This window comes from Pinus tabuliformis, chromosome 4_1 (genome assembly GCF_031772625.1).
Source record: "Pinus tabuliformis cultivar Carrire ecotype Pingquan chromosome 4_1, CPIR1, whole genome shotgun sequence".
NCBI classification, from domain to species: domain Eukaryota; kingdom Viridiplantae; phylum Streptophyta; class Pinopsida; order Pinales; family Pinaceae; genus Pinus; species Pinus tabuliformis.
The window spans coordinates 844,400,609-844,413,242 of NC_142303.1; the positions used below are offsets into that span (position 1 = coordinate 844,400,609).

General features: G+C 35.8%; 1 protein-coding gene across 1 annotated transcript; it reads left to right on the top strand.

Moving 5' to 3' along the window:
• The first annotated feature begins 9,456 nt into the window (after nt 1–9,456).
• On the top strand, nt 9,457–10,272 carry LOC149178856 (uncharacterized). Its single transcript, XM_089423729.1, has one exon. It carries the CDS (start codon nt 9,666–9,668, stop codon nt 10,185–10,187), a length of 522 nt encoding a protein of 173 aa, XP_089279855.1. The 5' UTR covers nt 9,457–9,665; the 3' UTR covers nt 10,188–10,272.
• The last annotated feature ends 2,362 nt before the right edge of the window (nt 10,273–12,634 follow it).

Consider the following 12,634-nt stretch of genomic DNA (forward strand, 5'->3'; position numbering starts at 1 on the left):
TGTGTTACAGGATTTAGCAGGTAAGAGAGACTCTTTGCCTGTTAACAGACAAATTCTCAAGAAATATTTTCCATAGAAGATTATTCTTCTATTTTTGTATAGTAGTTGTTTTTCTTTTCATAATAAAACCAGTTGTGAGTGGTTACTTTAGGCATTTATGAACAAGACACCAATTCTCTTTCATATTTTGATTTTTCGCTTGTATAAATAGCAAATCTTTTGGAAAATTGATCTTTATTATTGATAGATACAGTTAAAGACTCTAACCTAGTTATGATACTAGTTTCAACTTCATACAGTTTGATGAAAATAACCTTTTGTGAAGAAATTGTCTTATGTCAATACAATGAAAGGTATCAATAACAAAATAAAGATTCTCTGTAGAACAACTGTTTCCAAAAACTCTACTATTGTCATCCAGAGCTATCTTAAGGAAACAATGACTTCCTCCCTGCTAAAGAGATCACAACTTTCATAGGAACAACCCAAGGATACACTTCATCTTTAAGAATAAGAAGTCTCATCACGAGCCGGCTTATCATAATCATAGATATTATAAACTTGTTGACTTTGCCAAATACTCTGCACCACAATAGGGCAATGACTCAAGATTGTTGCAATCAAAATACAAGGGGTCTCATCACGAGCCAGCTTGTTCAGCAAAGTTATAAATCAAGTGAATGACTGTGTCATAAATTGGCTATCAAACCAAGACATTGTTCTTTAAGAGTAAAAAGAAAATTAAAGCAATAAGTATGGATGGGATTCTTCTTTGAGAGTTGTAGGTTGCTTTAAGTAGGATATAGGATCATTGCTGGGTAACAGGTAACCCTGTCGAGGCTATAAACACCTGTTGGCAGCAGAGACTCTACCTACGACAAATGAGCATATTTAAAACTGAAAACTGGTTTACAGAGAAGACTTTGTTTTATCTTTACAAGACCAAGCAATGACTGATGTAAATACAAGGGCTAGCTTGAGGAAGCAAATAATCAAAGTTGAAAATAGTTGAAACAAAGTGTCATTGACAGGTTAGAGCATAATGTACTTTATCTTTCCATAATAAAGTTTAACTTGCTGAAAAATTTTCTGTTTTGGAAGTTTAGAAAATTCAATAGAAAAACAGAGATAACTGGTTCTTCCAAGTAAATCGCCAATTGTTGTGGCCACCAACAACCCCCCTCCTTATTTAGTATTAGCAATAACACTATGTAAGTGGGGACCCTTAGTCATTTTTTTTTTTTAAATCAATTAGTGCTTATATGTCACTCCTTAAGAAATATCGCATCGCGCAAAGAATGATAGGGCATTTTCTTATGAGTCAAAATGATAAAATGCGAGATTGCGACGCGAACTCCATCGCATCACATGCATTAATAAACACTCACGTTGGAAAACCTTAAAATCGCCAATATGCGATATCGCATATCGCATATCGCAAAATCGCATAAAATACACATAACGATTAAACGATTAAGCGATCCGCGATCTTGCGATATTGCGATCTGCAATCTTTGCGATATTGCGATCAAACAACCTTGTGATATAACAACACGATGAAATTGTGGTAATGCGATACTGCGATGCAAATCGCAGAAACATTCCATCGCAGATTTTCCTGGCTCAATATTCAAGAAAAGGCTTTTTTCCATAAACCAAGAACTGGTTACGCGCTTTAATGATAATTAATGAATTACACGCCAGTTGTTAATAAAATATGGTTTTTTGTTTTTCGAAGAGCCAGTTCACGTCAAATGGCATGTTTTTGCATATCCATGGCAGTTAAAGCTTTCCTATCATTATTTATTATCATTACTCTCTCCTCACTTGTGAACTGCAGGAACGAAGAACAAAAGTTACACAAAGCAATGTGCAGGAAGCTATGGGGAAAAAGGGTAGGGCTCCAATGTTCAAAGACAAAGAAAAGGCGCCCTTATAAATAGATACCGCATGCAACAGAGCCGCAGATTCACAAAATGCTGCTGAGCCATCCATTACAGATCTTTCATATGCAGCCATGGTTAAATGGGTACTGAGCGATGCTGATATCAAAGACAGACAGTTTAATGCTCAGGGTCAAGAGCTCACGAGATCATTATTTTTACAAATTTTGAGCTTTATACCCGATAAGAGAAAGAGGCGCAAAAGGCGAAAAACGCATTAGAGAAGCCTGGATCAAAGAACGGAGGCAGTTTCCGATGCGCGATTAGCGCCTAGCGCTAATCGCGCATCGCTAAGAAAATTGCTTGAGAAGGAAAGCCTCTAACTTCTCAGTCACCTGTAAGCCTGAAAATTGCAAGAAAGCAATGATAAAAAACAAACTGGAAATAGAAATCTAAAGAAAAGGCAGAAGAAATCCAAAGGGTTAACCAAGTTGAACTGGGATTATTACTGGGCATACACGGTAAAGCCACATAGTCAGTGGATGACTCTCAAGTATATCATCGATTTTGCTGAGAAGATGGTGCCAGCTCTTGCCAATTCTATTTGCTTAGCTCAACCAAAAGCGGAAGACAGTCAGCCAACTCTACTCAATCAAATACGGAATGCTTGCAACGTTAAGGAGCAAATGCAGAAATAGTTAGATATTACATTTAATTTTAGAAATAGTTTTACTTTATTTTTGCTTAGAAAAAGGGCGGTCATTTAAACCGCATCCTGAATCTTTGTAAATAAGTTATTTAGTTAGTAATATTTAAACCCTTCTCATGCATTTAGAGAAGGGTCCAGGAATTTATCAAAAACTTGTCCTCAGAACATGCACTTTTGCACCCTCCGGGGAGGTTTTGATGAATGAATGGAACATGATTTGTTGATGTTTGCATGTGATATCTGCTACTGATGTTGCACTTCTGTACTCTTAGTGGATGTTAGAGCAAGGAGAGATAAATCATTGTCGCTTGAAGCTCATGAGTAGGACTAGTTATAAATGGTACTTTTATCTCTTAACCATTTCTGCTTATGTGTTAAAGTGATATACAGTTTTTAGTTGTTTATGTATTAATGTATGAATGTCTGAGTTATCATTTGGCACTTTTGTACGGTGATAGCTATTTATTTATGCTTAATGTATGAATAGCTCATTATGCGATATGTTTTTCACAACTGTTTCGTCTAACTTTTTTATGCGAAGTGGTTCATCCTTATTGATTCCTTTTCTCATAATAACTGAATGATCTTTATTACCAGTTGTTATTTGAAATCTTTTTAGATCGCATAATAGAAGAATTACATCCCGAGTTAGTATAGACTTAGATGTTGTTGCTTATTAGATTAAAATAGCATAGCATTAGATTAAAGTTAGAATTAGAATATCTTAATTAGGAACTGTTAGATCAGGAACATCAAATTCTACACACACATACTCATAGATTGGGAAACTGGTCCCATATCCCTAGTCGGACCCGCTATACCAAATGGATAAGGAGCTGCCAACCAAGGTCCGGACCGGGCGGGTATCCCCCTTGTTGTAGACCCGATTTTCGGGGCTTCAAAATAAGGACAATGTGGTTTTGTATGTGTGGTATTACTGTCGTGCATATTTCATACATGTTTTACATGTTTCATTTATGATTGTGCACATGCAGTATTGTGCATATGTAGTGTGTGTACATGTTGTTTATGCAATATTATGTACAAGGTGTTAGTACAAATATTGTTATATGAATGTTGCATATTCAGTGCTAGGTATAGATGGTGTTATGTACATGTTGGGTATATGGTGTTGTGTACATATTGTATTGTGTGCATGATGGAAGTGTGGTGTTGTATGCATATGATGCTCTGTGCGTGTTGGATATGCGGTGTTGTGTATAGATGTTGCTATTTACATGTTGGATATGCAGTGCTATGTACATGTAGTGTTTCATGCATATTGTACATGTGGTGATATGTACATATGGTGTGGTGTGCATGATTTTACAAGTGGTGTTATGTCCATGTGGTGTTGTGTACATGTTTTACAAGTGGTGTTGTGTGCAGGTGGTGTTGTGTACATGTCGTGCATGTGGAGCTGTGTACATGTGGTGCCACGTACATGTCGTGCATGTGGTACTATGTACATGTCGTATTGTGTGCACATTGTACAAATGGTGTAAAGTACATGTGGCGTTGTGTACACGTTGTGTAGGTGTCGTCGTGTACATGTGATGTTGTGCACACATTGTGCAGGTGGTGCGGTGTACAGGTGGTATTGTGTACATGTCGTACATATGGTACTGGTGCATGTGTGGTATTGTGTGCATGTCATACATGTTGTGTTGAGCGCATATGGTACTAGGTATGTGCATTGTGTAGGTGCATGTATTGTGTGGTGTTGTACATCGGGTATAGATGTATTGTGTTGTGTTGTACACCATGTCTAGGTGTATGTATTATGTTATGCACTGGATGTAGGCGTATGTATTGTATTATATACACTGGGTATAGGTGTATGTGTTGTCTGTCAGGTGTAGGTGCATTTATCGCATGGAGTTGTATGTTGTGTGTGGCCGTATGTGTGTGGCCGTATGTGTGTGGTCGTATGCGTGTGATGCACACTATGTATATGTGCACCATGTTGAGGAGAAGGCATTGAGTGTTTGTCGGTTGTGGCAACTGATCCGGTGTGCGTACGAAATAAGAACAAAGGCAGAAGTAAGGATCAATTAAATGATAAGTATTGGTATATTATTTAAGTTTTGTTATGCATGTGATTTATGATTCTGGTATTTGATGATCACATTTGAATTATGATTATGGTTTATGATAGTTACATGTGATTTATGATTTTGATATATGATGGTTATGTTTTGAGCTAACATGATGAGATATTTTTATACATGTTGATTTGGTTAAGTACGCTAGTTTGACTTGTTGTGACAGGAAGTGATCAAGATTGCAAATGTACCTTATTGACGAGCTATCGATGAGGTATGATGTGAATTTATTTCAATTTACTTTAAATCTAATGGAAGTTATGTGCTTTGTAAGGAATGCATGAAATGCCTAGTTGGGTGATTGTAATCGACTGCAAGAATTTGCAACAACAAAAGGAATTGGAAAATGCAGCAGTATGTTAGTAAAGCATTAAGGAACAGGGCCATTATGGAACACTAGTACCCAATGGTGTCCATTGGTTTCCATTAGCATGCTATGACCGGTATGATGGTTTTAAGGCAGGGACATGCCTTGAAATTTTTGTATCTTCCGATTCAAGGAAACCTTGCTAAGGGATGGACTGCTCGAGATGGGGTGCCAACAGAACTTGGAAGGTGAGTGACTGCACGGAAGGGGTTGACTAGATTTCCCAAGGGACTATGTAGCAGAGAAGGGAAGACCAGGGATGGATTTGTTTTGGTCATTAGCATTTCTAGATGGAATCAGATACACATTGGGAGTGCACCCTGGAACAATGAGCCGGTAACTGTTCATTGAGAGGACAAGTGGCACAAGATTACAGCGTTGGACATTGGATGTAGTTTGACTGTGGTAGTGGATTTTGGACTTCCTAGGAAAGAGGTGAATCTTGGTATTACTTGAGGGTGGAGGTGTGAGCCTCTGGATTCCCTTGTTGTAGATGCATGCATCGTATATTTTTATTTGTTGGTTGCGAAAATGTGTATATGCATATATTATCGTAAATATTGTATCGAGAAGGATTTATAAAGCTCCATAGAAATTATGGTTATTTGCTAGTTGATTCAATCAAATGTGTATGATTATATGTCGTTATTATAAATATCGTAAAGAGTTGTGTTATAAAGCTCCAGTAAATGGTATGTTTGTCATTTTTTAGCAGTGGTCATTGTAAACACTGCAACGGGCTATGTTATAAAGTTCCATGGGTAGTATGATTTGTTTTCAGTAGCCTTATTAGTTATAGATGTCAGTGAACACCGAGGATGGTGTTCCCCAAGGGGGAGGGTTCTGTAACAACCCTGGTTAAAAATCCATGTAAATATAAAATATTAGACCACGATAATGGGACACGTATTCCAAGTTGAATGGTGGGTGAAACATCCTAATGGGTGTTGATTCGTTTTATTATGGCTAAGGAAATTGGCAAAGGAAATGGCTAAGGCTTTGGAAAGACAAAATGGCATTTTTGGCACATTTATTTATGAAAATAATGGAAATTAGGAGAAAAGAAAGGTGAAAGGTCACAACTTGCATGTGAGGAGGAAAATGAAGGAAAATAATAAAAAATGAAGAAAATAGAGGCCTCATTAATAAAAAGGCTTTTGAGGATCAGTGGATAAGTCTTTCACAGGTTTTGGTGGAGCTCTCTTTTATTCTTTCTCTCTCTCATAGTCTTGGAGACTTAGAGTTTTCTTGGAGCACTCTTGGAGGGTGTGGCATACTTGGATTTTTGGAGCAAGAAGGCAAAGGAAGAGCAGGAAAGCACAAGAGGGCATCGGGATCAGCAGCTACATCAGATTTGTTGTAGGTACCGAGTTTCATGTATCATTTCTTCACTAGTTTTGGCATGCATGGCACATGCATGTGGTTTTTTTTTTTTGTGATCTATCATTGGCATGGAGGATTGCCTGGATTGACAGCAAATTGCCTAGCCTTGCCATTTCCTGGATAACCATGGTGATTGTGGGTTTACTTTCATTGTTTGTTTTTGGTTGGTTCTCATGTTTCCTTAGCTTGGGTTGAGTTACTAGTTCCTCGAGCCTTGGTTGGACAAACACTCTAGAGCCCTGTAATATCTTGGGTTGAGTTACTAGTTCCATAGCCTTGGTTGGAAAAATGCTCTGGAGTCCTTGGTGGGTTGAGTTACTAGTCTTGGAGGCATGGTTGGACAAACGCTCTTGAGCCGGAGAGTAGCTGTGGGTTGAGTTACTAGTCCTAGAGCCTTGGTTGGAACAAACGCTCTGGAGTCCTGGATGGTTGGGATAGAGACCGATATGATGATGGTTTTGTGATGTCCGACTGTGAGATGGAATCATTGTTTGATGGGTTGAGCTGGATGGCATCTAGAAGGACTGGATGGTTTTTGATTGATGTGTTATATGAGTTCCCACATTCATGTTTGGAATATGGCACACGGTGAATTACTGAAGAGAGATTTGGCTCAGCCATTCAACGGTCAAGTGAAACGTGGAAGTCCCATCCCGGGTTTATATTTTTTATCATTAATGAAAGGTTATTTCTCCTTGTATCTTTATGAGAACTATGATGGATTATATGTGGTTTATATGGTTGTGATTTCATTGTTATTCATGTCCCTATTATGTTGGTTATTTACATGTTTTATGACAACAACCATGAGTAGCTCTCATCATGTTCTTACTTATTATTGAATGATCAATGTATCTATGACCTAATGGATGAAATGACAACTAATGTGATAAGGAGACAATGCTTCATAGCGAATCTCAGATAAGTATGAGACCCCTATGCTCAGATCTTTTATTTATACCTGTATGTTGCATATTTACTAAGTGTTTGACAAAATATTTGTCATGCCTAGTAGGGGTCCAGTCAAGGTCTTGAAGAAGTTTTTGCTTTAGTATGTTATTTTACTGATCTGAAGAGATGGTTCAATTATGGGCAGTGACCTCGGCTCTGGGCTTGAAAAAGTGGCTCAAATCCTGGAGTCATTGGTATAGCACTAACGAATTGGGCCTTTGGTCACTAGCACGCAAGCCTATGAGATCGACTATAGGGTTATAGTCGCATGCATGCCTTGTCATGGGAGTGACTTTGGGTTTAATTAATATAAATGATAGGTTAACTAAGGGGTTGGGCACCTGGAGTGGCAGATTAGTTCCTAGGGGTCCTGAAGCACTTAAGGGAAGTTTATATGTTGTGTTTCCGTCATTCCACTTCCTTAGGGTCACCTAGGAGGTTGAATCATATCATAGTAGCATGTTGTCGCATGTTTACCCGGGCTAGCCAATTGCTTAGATAAATGTGAGAAAAAAAATATTACAAACAAAATCTTTAAAATTTAAAAATTCAATAATTTAAATTATAATTTTCTCACTTTCTAACTAAACCATAGACTTCCTAAACTAGCTGTAAATTCCAGCGAAAAACCACCCAAGGCTCAAGCGAGGCTGGTATAAAGACACCAGGGCTTGGTTAAACCATTGGGAGATCGACGAGAATGTTGCATTGCAAAACATTTATAACATTAAAAATATTGTTACTTCTAAGTTCAAAGAAAAAATGTGGTGTGAGAAAGATTTAGCAGCTAAAAGAAAATTAAGATATTATAAGGAGGTCATCAACCCCACCCTAGAAGATCAAAAGTATCTCTCAGTTTTAACTAGCTCAAAGAAGAAAATTAATATAGCCAAGATTAGAACGAACTCTCATGAGCTCCATAGTGCAATGGGTCGTTGGACAGTTCTTAAAACACCATGGATGGAAAGGTTCTGCCATCTATGTGAGAATACGAACATCGAGCATGAAAATCACTTCCTCTTAGAGTGCCCCGCATACAACCACATTAGATCTCAGTTTCAAAATCTCTGTTGCAACACTGACCTTCCTAGCCTTTTACGATGTCAAAATTACAGTGAGCTCGGAAGGCTTCTCTCCAACCTTTTTGAGCATAGGAATAAAATCTTAAATCAAACTAAACAATTCGTTTCTTTAGGTCCGATAGACAAAAGTTTGGTCTCAGTGAACATGAACCACCATCATCATCATCAAATTGTATGAAATAAAAAACTAAGGAAAAAAAAAAACAAAAACTTTTAAAACGTCAAAATCACCAATAAATTTAATAAATGATCATTTCATGTAAAGTCAATAAAAAAACTCAAAAAACTTGCAAAGATGATAAAAACTAATAAAAAGGTTTCTCACTAAAAAACGATTCCTCGTTCACAATGAAAGTTTCTTATGGTACAATATCCCCTATTTGATGCGGGGCAACGACAAAAATCCAAAACCTGAGAAAACGCTGGAATATAAAGTCACGGACTCATTTATATAATTTTATATTAAATAAATAAATAGATTGAATGAGGATAAAAAAATTAATTACAAAATTTTGTAACCTGGGAAAATGCTGGAGTATAAAGTCACGGACTCATTTATATAATTTTATATTAAATAAATAAATAGATTGAGGATAAAAAAATTAATTACAAAATTTTGTAATAATCGCAGATCAAAAGTTTTCCACGTTAGCAGTGTTTATGATTTCTACGTAAGCATATTAATTTATATAATTTTATATTAAATAAATAAATTGAAGACAAAAAGAAATTATGATGAATTTTTTGTAAAACTGATTTCCACGTTAGCAGTGCTTATGATTAGTGTTTTCCACGGCACTTCTAATACTCTCTAGAAAATAAGTGATAATGATCCTTCTCGAACGCCCCGTCATAGGATGACGCGTTATTAACACCGTCATCCCTGACTCAGCATTCTCTTTGTTCTTTAGTGCGCGCCCAACCTGTATTCGCGTAGAAACCCGCCAGTGCCAAATTCTGCGGCCGCACAACGTTTAGTCGGCCTTTATTAGAACAATCCAGCGGCTCCCTAATCTCGAACTTTCGCCCACGGTGTACGCCCTTAATTTCGCCCGCTGTCTACGCCCTTTATTCATTTGGGTTAACCTGCGATATTTTCCAGAGTTCGATTATCAAAATTCTGTATTGGCCACTGATCAAATTAGCAACTGGTTTTTGGATACAAGAAGAAGAAGAAGAGGAGTTATGGGAACAATGGCTTCATGCTCCCGGCGGACGGACGCGGTGAGTCCCGACGCTGTCAGGATCGTCCACATGAACGGCCAGTTGGACGAGTTTCCGGCACCGGTTACCGTCAAGCGAGTGCTGCAGAACCACCCCAACCAATTCATATGCTGGTCGCGTGATCTCTTCGCCGTCAATTGCCGCCCGCTGCAACCCGAGGAGGAGCTCCGGCTGGGCGAGCTCTACTTTCTCCTGCCGCTCTCAATCCTCGACTCCGACTTGTCCGTCAAGAATTTGGTGGCCTTGGCGGCGAGGCTGTACGCCACCGCCAGAAAGGAAGCGTCCAGGGCGACACAGCGGCGGAGGAGCACGGATTCTACTTGCGATCTGCCCGGAGAGGACCTCAGTTCGATGAATGAGAAGTTTTTGCGGAGCTGCGATGATCCAGAGCTGAAGATGGCATTCAGGGAGCACTTGATCTCCAAAAGCAGGTCGTGGAGACCCGGTCTGGATACCATCCAGGAAACCGGCTTCGCTTGTTGAGCCCATTTCTCAGAGTTTCTACCATTGTAAACTGATTTTCCTATTCAAAATTGTTTGCCTTTGATTCTCAAGAACAATTTTTGTACTTTTCTGTTAAAAATTGATTGGGATCGATTCTCAAGAACAATTTTTGTGTGTTTAAATATTTAAATTGCAGTTGTCTATAATGGGATTTTTTGGTTCCCATCAAAATTAGGCAGCAATTTAATCGCAAGTTTGATAGCTAGTTTCTGCAGAATCAAAGCGTTTTAGCGGTTTTTCAGGGTGCTGAATCTAAATATGCAGTTAAAAAACCATTTTAACTGCAACAAATCAAGATTTAACCTCAATTTCTTCCGCCGGATTCCGTCACCAGAATCTCAAAAAATCACATTATAGACAACTCTATTTACATTTAGTATTCAATTTTTTTTTTTTTTTTTATTTATATATTTTTGGGTATGTGATGGGTTTCAATGAGTAATTGCAACACCCTACGAATAGACTTATGTCGATTTAACTCGGTACCCTCTTCGCCATTTTCCTCAAAAGGGACGGTAACTTTAAAAGGCTTTTTTGCGAGACCTGAATATTTATTTGCTGTTTTACGATATCCATTACCAGCTGTAATACTTACCCTGTTTTTCTATTTTCGCTAATTTGTTAGTGTGACTAGGGGTATTTATAGTGCCCTCTTTATTATCCAATTATTGTCGTCTAATTGTGAAAGAAGTTAGATTTTTTTTTTTAACACCGTAGTCTAACGACTATGTTTTTTAATGAAAATTCTAGTTATATTTTAAAAAAATTTGATAGGTTTTTTTAAATCTAAGTAAAAGTCATCAAGCTTCATAATTTTAGGTGTCTAACAAGTCTTTAGATTGTGCTGAATCTATTTCCATCATCAAAAATATGATTCAAACATTGCATTTACAAAATTTATTGAATTATTTTTATCCGGATTCTGACCATTTTTGACTGGGCAATTTCTCCACCTCTATCTACAACTCCCTTTTTAACCCAAGAAAAATTTATTATAGCTGAATTGTTAAATAAACCATGGAACAATTATTACTGATTGCCATTGACCTAATACAGACTGGCATCATTATTATTCAAGAAAATATTTAAAAAGACTCATAATTTCACTATTACCAAATACCTTTGCGTCATAAATAATTAACCTATTTCACTTCTGACAGGGCCAGTTATCATCAGTTATTTTGTCCAGAAATCGATGATTTTAACATTTTTACTCCTGTGTTTTATTAAGCGGTAATTTTGTCCAGAAATCGATGATTTTAACATTTTTACTTCTGTGTTTTATTATTCTACCGCTTAATAGGAAAGAAAAGGAGATGTGCAGTTTTTTATTCTACCGCTTAATATGAAAGAAAGGGAGATGTGCAGTTTTTCTATTCTACTGCTTAATAGGAAAGAAAAAGGAGATGTGGAATATTTTTAACGATAATTTTTGAGTTAACATATTTAAAAATATATATATATATATATATTTTCAATAGAGAAAATTAATATTATGATAATAAAATAAATATAAAATATTTTATATATATTATATTGGTAATAAAACAAAAATATAATTATAATTAAAATTATTATAAAATATTAATAATATTATTGATTTGTTGTTGGTATGATAATCTCACATAAGTGAGATAATTTAAAAATATTTCATTTCACTTAACCAAAATAAAAAAACATTTAATTACTTTTTAATTTAAAAAAAATACTTAATTCATTTAGTATCAGTGTTCATATTAAGTAGAATATTTGAATATCAACTTTGATTTTATATATATATATATATATATATATAAATAATAGACAAAATTAATATTATAGATAATAAAATAAATATAAAATATTCTATATATATTATATTGGTAATAAAATAAAAATATAAATAAAATTAAAATTATTATAAAATATTAATAATATTACTGATTTGTTGTTGGTATGATAATCTCACATAAGTGAGATAATTTAGAAATATTTCATTTCACTTAACCAAAACTAAAAAAACATTTAATTACTTTCTAATAAAAAAGGAATGTGTAATTCATTTAGGATCCATGTTCATATTAAGTAGAATATTTACATATCAACTTTGATTTTATATATATATATATATATATATTCTATGAAAAAAAAACATAATTTTCATTATTAGATAAGAACATTGCATTATGTATATGTACTATAGTGCATTTAAAAATGGGCTAAATAGCTATCTAAAAGGAAAATAAATAAATAAATAGTCAAAAACTCTTATCTTCATAAAATATGTCTATCCACATAGGTACAAGCAAAATAAAAAAACATTACAAGCATATCCTGAGTCACAAGGGAATTTTATCATAGACAACAAAAAAAGAAGTTTTGTAGTTTGTCAAAGTATATTTTCATCTACATGCCCTCTATGAAAGGCATGAGATAATATTATGAGG